Source organism: Gymnoscopelus braueri (assembly GCF_963280865.1).
Source record: "Gymnoscopelus braueri genome assembly, chromosome: 17".
Classification (NCBI taxonomy): domain Eukaryota; kingdom Metazoa; phylum Chordata; class Actinopteri; order Myctophiformes; family Myctophidae; genus Gymnoscopelus; species Gymnoscopelus braueri.
The window spans coordinates 30,812,299-30,829,936 of NC_137617.1; the positions used below are offsets into that span (position 1 = coordinate 30,812,299).

The window sequence follows — 17,638 nt, forward strand, 5'->3', positions numbered from 1 at the left end:
AGTTTTACAACCAAGGGCTGATGCTTCAGTGTTACAATGTATATTATAATTATGTATACAAAGTAAGGATGCCTCTCAATTTGGGACCTACTGTTGCCCAAGTAGTTGTCTCAGCTTTTACTGTATATTTTGCTCTATGTTTCACTTCCATTCCTGTGCTAAGAAGTGGACAAAATGTATAACAGCCTTCATGGTGACAGAAATCTCCTCTGCTGCTTAACTCTGACCAAACTAGGAGTGAATCTGTGCTGTATCTGATCATATGTTGTACATCACTATGTTCTCCTACGAGGATAGTTAATACATGTATGCTGCCTGACATAAAAGCAAATTATGTTTAAGACATTTGTTTTCAATTTGTGTTTTCCTGGACCAGGCCACAGTGTTGCAAGAGAATGAAAAAGTTGCCTTGTTCTCTTTTCTACAATGTTTTATTGTTCATAAAGGATATTTACATTTTCTTCTAGCTCTGTTGACAAAATGGTGTGTAATGGACTTGATGTCACCAGCTTTTAGGAAAGGAATGATATGACTGCACATGACGCACATTTCACGTCATGAGACAGATGGAGCTAGTTTGAAGTAAATCATATATCCTTGCTAACGTTATACTTAATCTCTCTGTGCAGTCATTCTTGGAAGATCAAACATGAGCCATCCAGGGGTCTCAGCAAGTGATGAACACAACTTTCTTTGTTTTTTTTCACACAGTTTCTCCCTTTGATGAATTGCCTTTGAAATAACATTTTATACTGTAGATACCCAGCTGAAATGAAAAAAACATTAAACATAACAGGCCAGATACAGGTTTTTGTTATAACTGTTAAGACACTTTAGTGGTACTGGTTCTAATAACGCTGTTAGAAAATACAGGGTTATCCCAATTGCACATTTGGTCATTGGCTTAATAATGTAAGGTAGTGTTTTAACAGGTAAGGAGTAAGCACGGTGGTATCTACCTACAACTTTCTGAACTAATTAGACCTTCTCACTTATTGCTAAAGCTTTTAAAACCACCTGGGAAAGCTGCACTGGAAAATTAAGATGCATACATACATGTGACACATAATCACATGTAGGCCTGGCTGCCAATGTTGACAGTTATTATTAGGTCATTAACAAGGCACTATGTCGTCCCCGACACACTCCGTCCTTATGAGTATGACTGTGATTTATCTGGGAGGTTGACCTCCATCGCGATCCGTCATACCTCCCACTTCCACTGTCACCCCCTCACTCTTACTGGGTTACTGCAGCATGAGGATAGCCATTTATGTAGCTTGTTTGATGCTCATCACACACAGACACGCACACGTACATACACAGAAACACACACACACACACAGAGCACCAAAACAGCTACATGTGTAGCTTTTATCTCGCACTCACCACACACAGCACGTATTCACAGTCAGCACCACATAGACACAAACACTAGAGGTTGAGGTTCTTGGGGATTTCCCAGGGGAAGTCCTTTCTACCAAAGTGACCGTAGCAGGCTGTCTTCTGGTAGATTGGCCTCTTCAGATCCAGATCTCTGCAACGTAATTCATCAACAGTTATTACAGGACATAACAAAAATATTAACCACTTAAACCCCAATATAACCCCTCCTTTTCCCCCTCTACACCAAATCTCTTGGCGAAAACGCCTACAAGCATCTCTTGCCGAAAATATCTACAAGTTGGCAACGTATCGTGTTGCGAGCTTGCTATTTTTGACGAATGTAAAGGGACGCTAGGGTTCATGTGGTTAATCAACATGTACTGCATTATCTAACAATTTGCATACTACAACAAATGGGAATGTATTTGTATGAAGCCACAACACAAGAGAGTCATTGTATCCGTGCATCAGTCACCTGACGATGACCCCGGGCCTGAGGTCAAAGTTTTTGTTGACGATGTGGAGCAGCTCCTTTTCACTCATCTGAGAAGAGCCGTAGGTGAACAGAGAGATGGACAGAGGATGGGCCACTCCGATCGCATAAGCCACCTGAACACAGATACAAGGGGCAGGACACGTTTCAAATGCCTGCATTTAGCATTTTTGTTGGGCTTGTAAGCTGCTGTAAGGCTCACACAGTATGTATTCATTTGACTAATTAATGTTTTTTTAAATAGATTTATATTACATCTTTCAGTACTGCATTATACGGATGAAAAGTGCTGTGTAAATCAAATGTATTGTTACTGTAGCCTACTGAGTAAAGTCCTTCTTGTAGGCCTACCTGCACCAGCACTCTCCTGCAAAGGTTGGCCTTGACCAGAGACTTTGCCACCCAGCGGGCAGCATAGGCAGCCGAGCGGTCCACCTTGGTGTAGTCCTTCCCAGAGAAGGCCCCCCCACCGTGTGCCCCCCAGCCTCCATATGTGTCCACGATGATCTTTCTACCAGTCACACCAGCATCACCCTGCCAGAAAACAACACAGAGTTTCACAAACAAGGAAACACAATTTTCACTGAAGATACTAGATAAAAGATACTACCTGTATATTATGTATGTACATCCACTATAAACATTTGTGGCGTTTTTCCATTGCCACTGCTCTCTAACCACCAGTAGAGGGAGCCAAATATCTGAACAGCATCCCTCTAAAAACAGCCAGCAGCTGGAAACAATAATGGTTGACACTTGAGGTTACTCATCTGGCCTGACAGTCAACAATCAGAGGCTGAGTAAAGAGTGGACAGAAAGGCAGCTGGCACGGTAAGGCCACTCTTGATGTCGACCCGTGTTTAATGCCGAATCAATCAGTTAAACAAGGTAAGGGGTAAGGGCATGCATCTGGGTTGGGGGACAATTTCTTATTACGAGAGCAAGAGAAAGGCATGGGCAAAGCTGTTTGTTTGTTTGTTTGTTTACAATGGATTAAATTGTCAAAAATCTGACTTTGCTTGTGGATGATGAACTTTCTTTGCCTGAGTACGGAATGTCTTTCATGAATCCGCTGCTGTCTTGCTGAAAGATACCAGTTGGGGACCATCTATTTATCAGACGCCAGACGGCCTCTCTACCCATTCAGCCATGGTTGTCCTATCTCCAGCAGAGGGTGGTTTTTTTGTGTTAATGTTTGTAAACATTGGAGTAAAAAAGACATGTTGGGTAAGAAATCTCAAAATATTATGTTCTACACGCTATTTGTGGAGGATTGATCGCCTAGTCAGTAAGAATACTCTGAAGATTCTTGCAGGGGCCCTCATTCAAGGTCATTATGATTATGCATGCACTTCATGGTATCACAACACCTCCAAGGCCTTAAAAACAAGGCTCCAAACATCCCAAAACAAACTTGTAAGGCTACTTCTTGGCCTCAATCACAGAACCCATCTAACCCCTGCTCATTTTGCTAGGATTGGATGGCTTAGGGTTGAGGACAGAGTACAGCAACTTGCTATGGGCCTGGTCTTCAAGATACACCACAACATTGGGATCCCCCTGTATTTGTCAAAATACTTCCAAAATGTTAATGCAGTCCATGATCATAACACCAGAGGCAGCTCCACGGATCATGTTCAACCCAGATTTGGCTCAACTAAGGGTATGAACTCGTTCTCATGCTATTCAACAAAAATGTGGAATGCCCTACCAAAAGGAGTAAAGGAGTGTAAAACCCTACTCACTTTCAAAACTGCCCTAAAGATACACCTTCAGGAGGCTGCAATTCGAAAATGGCCCCTGTCTAAGTCTTAACCTACCCCCCCCTACCCCCCCCCCTCCCCCTCCTTCATTTTCCTCTTTTGTATATATTTATATATATTATTTTTTTCTCTCGTCATACCAGTAACCTGAAAGCTGATTGTATGACATTCTGTATAGTAGTGTGTATATCTGCCTGCCTCTTATATTTCATCATGATTTGTGTGCATGGGGTTCTCATCTTAAACAAGCTTAGTGCTTAATGAGGGTTTCCAGTTTAGTAGACCTTGTATTGTGAATTTGTACTTCCATGTACTGTTATGTACTGTCATGTACTATTCTCATGTCTTTCTAAATAAACTACATCAATCAATCAATCATGCATAAAAATAATGTATATGACTGTAACCCTTATTTATATTGTTCAACCCCGGAGTGGGCCTTTAAACCTCCTTAATCTCTCTCCCTCCCTATGTCTCATGGCTGACAGAGGTAAATGGAAATTGTTGTGCTTCTGCATTTATATAGCGCCTTTCTCCATAGCGCCATTCACTGATGGCGCAGGAAGCCGTCCACACACCAGGAGGAGGCGAGGAGCTGGGGATCGAACCGAGAACCTTGCTCTACCTCTTGAGCCACTACCGGGAACAAGTGTTCACAGAGGTTCACAAAGACCTTCTCTCTTTTCTTTGCTCTCTTTCCCCTTGAAATTAAATTAAAGACTGTACATTTTTTACATACAATTATTGGTGTGCGTGGTCCTCATGCACACCTCTGTGTGTCCGGATTACAACACATTGTCCACTGATTATCTCTAACCATCCCTATTCTAGGACTAGATTATATATATATATATAATAATACGTTTTGCCCCATAACTTTTTTGAAAAGACATTCCGTGTGGAGGGAGACCTTTTACCTGGGGTCCGCCGATGACAAAGCGCCCGCTGGGCTGCACATGGTAGACAGTGTTTTCGTCCAGGTACTTGGACGGAACCACGGCCATGATGACTTTCTCCTTCAGTACCTGCTTCTGCTCCTCCAGACCTATGTACTCATCATGCTGCGTTGAGACGACCACAGTGTGTACCCTCTTGGGAATCACAGCACCATCTTCCTGGGTATAATGGACTGTCACCTAATGGAGAATGGCAGAGGAAAGAAGGAGTCAATTAACAAACTAGAAAAAGTGCTCCTCGGAGCACAAGTCTCCGCCAGGTCAGGTAGGTTATTATGGCCTCCTGGTGGCGCTATAATAGGCCAATGTGAAAAGGGTGCCATTTATTCCTAGGCTGTGCACGGCAATCGGACACGGCATGCATGATTTGAGGCATTTTGTTCTAAAAATGTGTTTTGCTAATTTTGACCTGCTGGTGGCGCTATAACATGCCAATGTTAAAAGGTTCCTCAACGTAGTGCAAATGTGCATTCAAAGTTTCACCACAATCGGACGCTGCATTCATGATTTGCGGCATTTTGTTCAAAACGGGCCACTCCTGCAAACATTACATGTCAATGTTAGCCAATCAGGATGGAATATGAAAAATCAAACAGATCCGTCTTGATCACATGACTATAGAGATCATGTGTACCTATTTGTGTGAAATTTGGATCAAATCTGAAGGCTTAATATCAAAAAATGTGTTTTACATAAGTCTGCCTCCTGGTGGCACTATAAAAGGCAAATGTGAAAAATGCAGGGCAAATGTTTTTCCTTGGCCTCTAGAGAGTGTGCATACAAAGTTTTACACTGATCGGTGTAGTTATAGGTAAAAACACGAATCGGCCTGTTACAGCGCCACCATGAGGCTGATTTGAACATTTTCAAATGGCATTTCTTCCTCGGCCTAATGGGAATGTGTGAGCAAAATTTCACGGAAATTGCATGCTGTGTTCATGATTTGAGGCATTTTGTTCAAAACGGAGTACTCCTGCAAACTTTGAAAGCCAATTTTTGCCAATCAGGATGGAATATGAAAAATCTGAAATTAGCCGTTTCTTTTAATGACTATAGAGATACTGTGTACCGATTTGGGGGATTTTTGGCCAAAATCGGTAGGAGTACTGTCCAAAAATGTGTTTTGCAAAAAGCGGCCTCCTGGTGGCGCTATAACAGGCCCATGTGAACAATTTGGGGCAGAGGTTCTGCTCTGGCATCCAGGGAGTGTGTGTGCACAGTTTCTCTGCGATCAAGCCAACGGTGCCAGAGATTAGCTGTACACAAAATGACAGAATGACGGACGGACGGACGGACACACACACGGACGGACACACGGACGGACGGACAGGGGCGAAAACATACTCTCGCCATGCCTTTCGGCCTGGCGGAGACAATAAGAGCAGGGGAGCTGGACAGAGAAATGGAGATGGATAGATATAAGGCAGGGAGACCATTTATTTTTTAAGTGAGCTAGGAAGGACCGCGTGGAAGAGAGTTTAATGGTGCTTTTTCACTGCATGGCAGTAGCTCAGCTCAACTAAACTCCCTTTTGGTATTATAGGTAGGCCTACTTCAATGTAGCTGGTCATCATAGTGGCTTCCAAACCTCTGTACATCTCTATTTCACCTATACAGTCCAACAAAAACACTTTCAAAAACAAAAAAGGGTTGATTTGCAAGAAATTGGTAAGGCAGTTGCTCAATATTGATTCATTTGACATGACAACTAGTTTGAATGTTTGTTAACAATCTTCGGAAGCTTCCATGTAGTTATAGTGGAATCTGTCATCATGACACATTTCTAAAAATACATATGTATATATTTGGCATTTTATGCTTTATTTGAGATCTCACATCTGGGCCTATTCCATATCATGTGTAAATAAGTAAGCTACTATACTTTTTTTTTAAAGCAATTGATAATATATTAATAACATAATTATATCATGATCACTCTAAAAAGTACATTATTCTGATCGGAACGAGGATGAATGATCTAGTATTTTTCATGGCCGGCCCGTACGGTTTAAAAAGTACGTCCGGGCCAGCGGGCCATTTATAATGTCAACTCCTGCTGGGTCCTCATGCTCACAAGGAGCAGAAGAAGCACTAGTCTGGCTAGGTCACCAGGCACCCTGCTAGTGACAAGTATGACCAATCAGTAGTCTGCAGTGTTTTCACTTTTGCCTCAGTGTGCTTGGAACCTTGGTGGAGGAGATATCCAAAAAAAGAGTACTAAGTACAATTATCACCTTATGGAAAACGGGTACCATGCAGTGGAAAAGCACCTTTATGGGAAAGGACTATGTTGTGTTTAGACTTTGAAATGTATATACATTTTCAACTGCAAGTCGCATATGGGTTTAGGGACATGGCCTAGAGTAAGAGCACTCGTGCCAAGATGAAATGTGTCACGCTTCGACTCGGCCGCTGTTCAAGAGAAGGACCTCCAAATAGCACTTAGGGGTGTCCGCTTCCATGAAGAGAAATCTGTTTTCAGGTTGTAGCAATATGTTGGGACTTGGGAAGTAACAGGTGGGTAAGTGGACTCAGGGGACCAATACAGCTTGATTTATAAGACTGTGGTGGCTGCTCGGTGGAGAGTTTTGAGGAATCCCTAAGAAGGTTCCTCGCCCAAGTCTTTGACCAGCATGTTCTGGTTTCTGTCGGTATGCAGGCCTCTCTACATCACCTCGTGGTGGAAAGTAATACTGATGTTACAATGTTCAGTGTAAACACACAGCCAGCAACTGGTAGCTACTCAATTTCACTTGATGTAATGTATCACATGTACAAATAAATGTGATGTAACATGTGGCTTCACATAGAAGGCATCACTGCAGGAGAAGGAATAATCAGAGGTATGTATATATATATACTGTATAGAAAGGTCTTCATGGTTTACAGATGATCACATACTGTATGTGATGGTGTTTTATTTCTTTATTCAAAACAAGATTTACGTCTGCTAATATATATATATACTGTCGTTTCAGAGGCAGCACAGGTGTATCATGATCATACCTGTGTCTTGGAGTCTGGGCGGAGCCAGGGGATCGTCCCGTTCCGCCTCAGCTCGGCCATCTTGGCGTTGAGTTTGTGGGCGAGGACAATGGTGAGGGGCATGCACTCCTCTGTCTCATCTGTAGCGTAGCCAAACATCAGGCCCTGTGAATGTGGAGAGATCACAGCTCGGCATTGACAACATTATTACGTTCTGGACATTGCAGTGCTATTTTCATTGTATGCATATGCCCCCTAGGATGTCACGGCCCTGGTCGCTTAGATATCGAAGTGCAGTATTATTTTTTTCATTGTGATTTTCATGTTCAGAGATGAAAGTTCAGCCTGTTGGTCAGTAGCAACTCTTGATATGCCCCTGTGATATTGTCTTGAATAACATCATAACTGCATGACTGTCTGAAATAGGAGGGGCCAGGTGAAAAACTGTGTCTTAGGTTGAGTGACTACCTGGTCGCCAGCACCAATGTCACATTCATGTCGGTCAACATGAACCCCCTGAGCAATATCAGGGGACTGCTGTTCCAGAGCCACCAGCACATTACAGGTCTTATAATCAAATCCTGGAGAGAGAGACAGACAGAGAGACGTCACCATCAAAAATGTTTGCTTAAAATAAGAGTGTTTACTCTGACACACAGTGAATGCACTCCTGGACCTTAACGGTATGGTAAAAACAGTAAAGATTAAATAAAAAATCATTGGTATCATTCACCAAGATTTGAGCATTCTGAAAATAAAATAAGATTAATAACTAACTAGCTTTTAGGGGCTGCATTTTCTATGTTAACACTTTTCAAGAGGGTTATGCTTAATGGGTGTGTGTTGCCCTTGCCCTGAAGATAGTATGAACACAACTAGTAGCCTATTGAAAATGCTTTTGAATATTTATCAATGTAATATATTTTCTCTTACTTACATCTTTTGTGAAATACTGAAAAGTAACTGCTTCTTATATATGATACAGTATAAGCATATTTTGCTGTCATTTACAGAGTAAAATCCCAAATGCTTTGAAACAGTGCTTCTGAGGTGCTTTGATCACCAACAGCAAGACATGGCTCGTTCATTTGGTCAATTTTGGCGAGATGATACTATTGATGTTGTTTTCATGTATGCATTGCCTGTCCTGCAGTACCCTGGCCAGTACAGTATAGCACACTGATAACAGGCTAATCACTTTCAGTATTTTATAGATAACAGCCAGGGTACATTTCCCCTTCAATGATGCTCGAAGGCAGTTGCCGCCTAGCCAAGTAATACGATTAAGTGTCACAAAGGACAATAAAGTACCTTATGCAAAGCACTGTTAGGTTAGCCTTAGCTTAAGAACAGCATTATGATTGGGTCACTACCTGTGAGGTTTGCTGAATCATACTCAATTTAACCCCAGAAACATGAAATACTTATTTAGATTATATTTATAGTAATACATAAGATGAATATATAATCTCTGGAGGAGTGACTCTTGTTTCAAATTAATTGTCTCCCTCACCACCGTCTGGTAATAGTCTTACTGTCATTTAGTACAGGGCCATAAGTATATCTAGTACAGGGGTGCAGAGTGACAAAATGAAAATGCAAGCTCTGACAGCAACTGAAAGAAAGTATAAAAACCAAAACAATACAAAACAAACTAGAAGAATATGCTCCTTGGAGCGCAGGTCTCCGCCAGGCCAGGTAGTAGAAGTCAATCTTTACCAATCAAGATGAAATATGAAAAATCGGACAGATCCGTCTTGATCACATGACTATAGAGATACTTGTTTTGTGCACTGATTTGCGTGATGTTTGGACATAATCTGGAGTAATATCAAATAATGTGTTTCGCAAAAATCGGCCATCTGCTGACGCTATTAAAAGGCTGATGTTGAAAAATAAGGAGACAATGAGGTTGGGATTCAAGTGCACCTTTCTCTGAGTTGTCGTAGCCGATGTCACGGATGGTCTCCCTCACCACCGTCTGGTAATCCACATGGGCCCGTGATGTGATCTCACCACACAGCAACACCATGCCTGTCTTACACACCGTCTCTGTTTTGGCACATAATATTCAGTCAATATTATGATCTCACTACGCATTGTGCGTACATGTGAACTATCTTCTGACTACAACAAATACATTTCTAGTGATTGTACTTAGAACATGTTATGAAGTTATTTTATTTTGCATATCAAGCATCAGCTTTTATCTGTACCAGTGAAGTTGGTTGGGGGTTATGTTTTTTCCTGCCCTATTCCATTTGTAGTTTTTGTTTTTGTTTGTTTGTTTGTGGAAAGATTTATCATGGGGCAAGAACCGATTAACGTTTAACATTGATAGGCCAAAATGGAACATGGCTTCTCAAAAAGGAACATACTGTAACTTCAGAAAAGATTAATGTAGAACAGATTAATGTAATCCCATAGCTTTGAGGAAAGGTTTGTAAAGGGGCAAGGAAGAACTGATTAGCTATTTTTTTGTAATGTCTCCAAAGGAGGCCTTGTGAGATGTCATCCCCCATATCATGCCCACTTCCAGTTGTATCAGCTTAAATCCTATGATGATTTGTGAGGCAAAGATTGGTTGTGATGCAAAAATACTTAATAACCTGGGTGAAGTAGTAGATCTAGCCTACTACCTATACTATGCGTAGCTTAGTTATAACGGTGCTAGAGCATTAGTCAATTAGTAAATTGATTTTCAATGCATTCATGTGGTGGCCAGATTTTTTTTTGTTTGTTTTTCAAATAAATCCTGGTTGCATAGTCCTACCTTTAGCCCCACGTAGACTGACTACAGTACGTAGGCTAAAATAACTTCCACGGTAGCCGTAGTTGAATGGGTAGAGAGCCCGCCAAGGTCCCAGGTTCGATTCCTGACCCCGGCAATGTGTCTAGGTCCCTGAGCATTACACTTAACCCTTAACTACTCCCCTGACTGAGAAGCACTCAGCTGGATGAAGCTGAAAACTGGATCCCCCCAGTGGGTTGAAATACCAAATTATTATTATAGTATGCAAACTATTTGAACCAAGTCTGATGCTCCACTGCCCTCCACTTGTTGCTACTTACCACAGGCCACCTTGGCATCTGGATCCTGTTTCAGGTGTGCATCCAGCACAGCATCACTGATCTGGTCACATATCTTATCTGGAAAACAGATGTAGTGCTGGCTTTAGCAGTGCATTCAAATGGAACTTAGTTATACGCACATCGATTGTGGGTGCTGGGCTATGCGTTTTACCTGTACATGAACCATGTGCATTTATTTCAATTGATTACTATGTTGTTTCATTGCCTGACCTTTTACTACATATTTCAAATATCTCAATTCGCTGAGCTACTGCTCTGGTTTCAGCCCTTCCATCAGAGTATTACTGAGGGCACATATTAGGAGCTACAGTCCTAAGAATAGCCGTCGTTTGGTGCATGCATACTGTAACTGTAGTGTGGGACTCCACTGTAAGGCAAGTCAATCAAAATACAAAATGTACTAAGTAGCCATGCGGTATCACAACTAGGTTTCATCATTTTCATTCAGATCATGTGTAAATGTTATCCACTCCATTGAGGATGGCACATCTATACAGTGGAATGCTCTCGGAAACTGGAATGACAAAATGTTTTCCTATCAAATAAATGAAATAGAATGAAAGACTGCATTTGGTAATGGTGTGTGTGCATCAATCCTCACAGCGTTTGTCACAGTGCATCATTCCCTTCATCTATAATATCTACATCAAATCTGCAGACAGTACACAGATCGTTGCTGTTGGACAGAAACCTTGCATCTCCAGATTTAAACTTTTTATGTTTTTTTGTAAATTAATGCACTACATCATACAAGAGTGTCACAAAAAAAAGTAGTGAAAATAGCAGATCTACCCGCTCATAACATTTTTTTTCACTATTTTAATTAAAAAACATGAGAATAATAAAAAACAGTTTTGGACATAACAGTTTTGGACATAAAAGGTTTCCACCCGACAGCGACAATATACTGTATATGCTGTAAAGAAATGACAGATAAAAGTGTCAGTGGTATGTGTGCTATAACTGCACTTCACTGCCACGCATACCTCCATGATGTGTGTGTGGCCATGCTCACATGCACCCTGTAATCTCCATGCAGGGAATCACACATTTCACAAGTACAATGCAACTGAAATCTAAGAAAAGGGCAGAGTGCAACTGACTGCTTCGATAAGCCTCGGTTTGTTTGACATTTGACATTCTCTTGTGGTACAGGACATGTCTTCCTTCGCATAACATTGCATCTGTTGCAGATGCAGCAGACTGCAGATCTGTGTGGATGAAACCCTGCTGAGGAAGCTCCAAAATGCCAGGTTCTCTACTCACCCGGGTGTCCCTCGCCCACAGACTCCGAGGTGAACATGAAGGAGCCGTCATGTCGAAACGGGTCGTACATCCCATTCATCCTGTCAACTACAAGCAGTCCCACAAGAGAAACTAGGTAGACAACGCACGTGGTGACAAGTCCTGGGAGGTGGGTCGCTTGTGTAGGGATGCTGGCCTTGTATCCTTACACCGAGAGAGGGTTGGATAAGAGGTGGACCATGAAGTGAAGGAGACCGTGCCGGCTCGACTCCAGGACAATTTCACAGTCCAGAGGCACATGAGCCTGCCAAACTAGCCTGCACTATATAAGGCTGAGACAACACACACACGCGCACACACACACACACACACGCACGCACGCACTCCCGCGCACTCCCGCGCACACACACACACACACACACACACACACACACACACACACACACACACACACACACACACACACACACACACACACACACTCACACACGCTCTCACACTTGCAGGGGGAGGGGGCCATGTGAACCGGTGGGTTAGACCATTCAGAATCAGAACAGAGAAAAAACAGAGGGAGGAATAATTTTGTTTTCCTGGAGAGACTTTTTTTTTGGACTACTTATTCTGAATGGTCTCACTTTGTAGTAGCCATGGCTTTTATCTAACTACATTAAAATCAAATTGTTGTGCAATAATCCATTGTATTTGTAAATAATGACACTTGTTTCATCAAAGGGTTCCTGTGAGCTTCCCCCACTCACTCATTCTCGCCTCGTCTTGTCTCTTGGCAGCTAAGCTAGGGGCCCCTGAGTTTCCTGGTGGGAAGTCTATTGCCTGTGTACACAGAGCCCTGGAGAGAAGCCATGCGGCTGTGCCCTTTCCACCAATTAGTGTAGCTGCCACTGCACAATTCGTTATCTCCGCCAGGAGATCATGCGATCGCCCCAGTCTGTCTGTGTGTCTGTCCACAGTCAACCGTACCTAGCATACTATAGGCCGATCAGTATTCAGTATCAGTATCAGTATGAACGAGCATGCTGGAATTTGAAATAACATGTTTTGGGTTGGTCTGGCGTTTGGCCGTACTAAATGTAACGTTAATGTCATGTGTGTTTATGGGTTGCTTTCGCTCTCCATCTTATGAGGACTATCACACTCACACACAGGTCTGAGGTCTCTTTCCTGAGACTGTACTAGCATCATCTGTCATCTTTCGGTGTACATCTCATCCTACTATTACCTTTTAGTTGTATTCACATTTAATTTTCTACTTGTGTAACTGTAATGTCAATGATATTAGATCTATTACAGAGCTTGCCTCCTTTTGGAAAGGCCTCGCAAAGCGACAGTAGGGCAGCACCAACATTTCAAATCGCAACCTTTGATTTACTGGGTATGACTAGTAGAAAAAGACTCGCACTCCACTAAAACTTTTAGGTCTAATAGGTCTAATATGCGGTTGGGAGGGTAAAACAGATGGTTGCTAGGGCAAAACGCTGGTTGCTAGGGTCTAATTGGCGGTTGCTAGGGTATAATAGGTGGTTGCTGTGGTCTAATTAATATGTTGGTGCTAGGGTCTAATTAGCAGTTGCTAGCCTCCACTGTAGCTAAATGGCATTTCCCCATTCAAATGAATGGGATTTTTTTGCAATTAAAATTTAAATATCTCTAAAAGTACAAATTATTTAAAAAAAATTCAAATATCCAAGTATCCAACATGTCCTAGGCCGAACATTGTAGAGTTGGAACAGAGTTTCTAGGTGTCAAAAACTAGGGGTCAAAAACGTTCTGAATAATTATAATAAATAGTGAAGATAACATTAGTGGGATCATTACCCTGCTGAAAAAAACCCAGCAAAAAACAGCTTATGATGGTTGCTGGTTTTAGCTGGTCCTAGGGTTTGTCAGTATAGTTGATCAGTTGGTCACCCAGTCAGGCTAAGCTGGATTCTGCTGGTAAACTGGGCTTTGCTGGTCAGTCCAAAAGAACACTTCAAAAGCACTAGAAGACAACTTCTATACCTCAAAGATGTGTTGGTGAAGTGGACTGAATTATTTCTGTAAAACATTAGCTGGACAGAGTTCTTTCAGACATAAACCCCCATCTTTACTTCTCAGGAAACAGGGGGAGAGACGCGGTGCCCCAGTACCTTGATGGCATGGGACTTGAACCTGCAAACTGTCTGTAGCAGAGGCTAAGTCCAGTTAAGACCAGATAAAACCAGCAACCATCATAAGCTGTTTTTTTGCTGTTTTCAGCAGGGTAGTGGGATTCCACAATTACACCACAACAAGCAACTGTTTGTAAATACATACGAGTAGTATGGTTGGTGAGTGAGTGAGATGATGAACTGTTACGTGTGGCCGCTGGATGTTGGCTCTGCAAGCCGAGTAGTGCAGCTAAGATCTTCTTTCAACTCCAGCAGCTCTGGGGAATGTGGCAGCTGCCTGGTCTGTCGCATTCCAATTTATTTGAGCCAGTCAGCAGATTGAGCAGTGGTGGAAAAAGTACTAAATTGTTTTACTTTAAGTAAAAGTATCAATACTACAATATAGAAATACTCTGTTACAATTAAAAGTTCGGCAATCAAAAAAAAGAGTAAAAGTACAAAAGTATATTGGTATCAAAATGTACCAAACGTAGAATGTACTCATTATGCAGAATGTCCCATTTCACAAGTTTTTAAATGTATAAAATGTTTAAAAATCTTTTGAAAATAGCAGATCTACAAGCTCACAATGCATTGCATCACATTTTCAAATGGCCGAAAATAGGGCTGAAGTAGCCTAAAATCAAAATCTAAGTAACTAGTAACTAAAGTTTTCAAATAATTGTAGTGGAGTAAAAGTATAATAGGCCTATTTGCACCTGAGGTGTAGTGGAGTAGAAGGAAATACTCCAGTAAAGTAAAAATACCTCTTAAGTACAAAAATTGAGTAAATATACTTCGTTACTTTACACCACTGAGATCGAGGATCTGTTGCTCCCATGAATGCCTAAATCTATCCATCAGGGGCGAGCACATTGGTTTGTTGTTTATAATAAGTTTATGAGAACTTGTGACATTTTACAGATGTGTGTGTGTGTGTGTGTGTGTGTGTGTGCTGCGTGCGACGTGTGTGCGCGTGCGTGCGCGTGTATATGCAAACATTTAATTTAAAGGCGGAACTATATATTCGTATGAGGGGTAAGTGGAACCTCTAATGAAGTTACACACTGTTGTCATAGAAACACAACACATCAGGCGCTCGACGAAAGACTGGTTTGTAAAAGTCCTTTATTCAAACTGCTGGTCATTATTTAGGTTCTATGTTTGAGGACAGCACTCATTCATTACACTCACTGTGAACAATATTTCCAATTAATGAAGCCATTTTTTGGTTTTACCTGCTTGTAAAACATTGCATTATTACACATGTGGTGGAAAAAGTACTCACATGTTTTAATTAAGTAAAGGTATCAGTACTGCAATGTAGAAATACTCTGTTATAAGTCATTTACTTGAGTAAAAGTACAAAAGTATTGGTATCAAAATGTACTTTAAGTACCAAACGTAGAAAGTACTTATGCAGAATGTCCCGTTTCACAGTTTTCCAAATGAATACAAAATCTTTTGAAAAAAGCAGATCTACAAGCTCACAATGCGTCACATCGCCAACATTGTGAGCTTGTAGATCGCCATTTTCAAATGGCCGAAATGTATATAGGGCTGAAGTGGTTAATGTGTTTTGTAATAATAATCAAAATCTACAAAGTAACTTGTGATATATTGTAGGCCTACTCTGTGTTCGACGACTTAATCGACTAAGAGTATAGGCTACTGCACTAATTTTGTTCTATGATCGACTGCTCATTCCCCTACGTTCTCAGTAAACTGAAGCTGCTGCTAGTACAAACTACTCGCAAGTGTGTTGTAACATAACTAGTAACTACATTTTTCAAATAATTGTAGTGGAGTAAAAGCACAATATTTGCCTTTGAGATGCAGTGGAGTAGAAGTAAAAGTACGGAAAATTGTTGGAAATACTCCAGTAAAGTAAAAAAAGATACCTCAACATGTTACATACAGCTCTTGAGTAAATGTACTTTACACCACTGCACTGCACGTGTGTGCTAATTATTTGCTGTAAAACTTCAGTTACAGAAAATGGACTCAGAGTACTTAAAAAAGCATCTGGGGAGATGTCTCTCTGAAGGACTGGCCGAGGTGGCCGAGCTACGACCCAAAGACCCTGTTGAGTATCTGGCCCACTGGATCCTCAGATACAAGGAAAACATTCAATACCAGACCAAGGTACGCTGCTTTCTATTCTCTTACCACCTGGGGGCAGCATTACACAAACAGTGGTTACACGCACGCGCACGCACGCACGCATCCACACACACACACCCACCCACCCACCCACCCACACACACACACACACACACACACACACACACACACACACACACACACACACACACACACACACACACACACACACACACACACACACACTATTTGAATAGGATTGAACGTCTAGTCAGTAAGAATACTCTGAAGATTCTTGCAGGGGCCCTCATACAAGGTTATTATGATTATGCATGCACTTCATGGTATCACAACACCTCCAAGGCCTTAAAAACAAGGCTCCAAACATCCCAAAACAAACTAGTAAGGCTACTTCTTGGCCTCAACTACAAAACCCATCTAACCCCTGCTCATTTTGCTAGGATTGGATGGCTTAGGGTTGAGGACAGAGTACAGCAACTTGCTATGGGCCTGGTCTTCAAGATACACCACAGCATTGGGATCCCCCTGTATTTGTCTAAATACTTCCTAAATGTTAATGAAGTCCACGATCATAACACCAGAGGCAGCTCCACAAATTATGTGCAACCCAGATTTGGCTCAACAAAGGGAATGAACTCTTTCTCATGCTATTCATCAAAAATGTGGAATGCCCTACCAAAAGGAGTAAAGGAGTGTAAAACCCTACTCACCTTCAAAACTGCCCTAAAGATACACCTTCAGGAGGCTGCAATTCGAAAATGGCCCCTGTCCAAGTCCTAACCTACCCCCCCTACCCCCCCCCCCCCTTTTCTTTTTCTTCTTTTGTACATTTTTTTCACTCTTCATACCAGTAACCTGTAAGCTGATTGTATGACTTTCTGTATAGTAGTGTGTATATCTGTCTGTCTCTTATATGTCATCATGATTTGTGTGCATGGGGATCTCATCTTAAACAAGCTTAGTGCTTAATGAGACTCCCAGTTTAGTAGACCTTGTATTGTGAATTTGTACTTCCATGTACTGAATAAAGTACATCAATCAATCAATCAAAACACACACACACACACACACACACACACACACACACACACACACACACACACACACACACACACACACACACACACACACACACACACACACACACACACACACACACACACACACACACACAGAAAATAATTAACTTGATAGAATGACCCATTATCACGTGGTTTTATCCTGCCATTTGAATGAACCAATCAGCCAGTATCAACATCAATACTGCATCAACACATTATTTTTATTATTTCAAACCTTAACAAAACGATACAACAGAAAACACATCTGATCAGATCAGATCAAAAACAGACACCAGATCAGTAATAAAGTGGGGAAATGAAATGAAACCCAGGGAGTTTGCATTTCAGAAAAAGGCCAACTTGGCACTACTGGAGCAAGAACAGG

The 17,638-nt window shown here is 41.6% G+C and overlaps 1 protein-coding gene across 2 annotated transcripts; it reads right to left on the reverse strand.

The window, feature by feature from the left end:
• Positions 1-1,400: 1,400 nt before the first annotated feature.
• On the reverse strand, positions 1,401-12,013 carry LOC308104619 (S-adenosylmethionine synthase-like; the record flags this gene model as incomplete). Of its 2 annotated transcripts, XM_080455072.1 has the most annotated exons (9): positions 11,943-12,013; positions 10,656-10,733; positions 9,513-9,635; positions 8,052-8,164; positions 7,605-7,748; positions 4,560-4,778; positions 2,231-2,413; positions 1,862-1,995; positions 1,401-1,537 (listed from the first exon to the last, which is right to left on the reverse strand). In XM_080455072.1, exons 1-9 carry the CDS (start codon positions 12,010-12,012, stop codon positions 1,435-1,437), a joined length of 1,167 nt encoding a protein of 388 aa, XP_080311198.1. In that variant the 5' UTR covers position 12,013. The 2 variants fall into 2 exon arrangements, with proteins under 2 accessions (XP_080311198.1, XP_080311199.1); XM_080455073.1 differs by lacking the exon at positions 1,401-1,537 and having other exon boundaries at positions 1,858-1,995.
• Between the last annotated feature and the right edge of the window lie 5,625 nt (positions 12,014-17,638).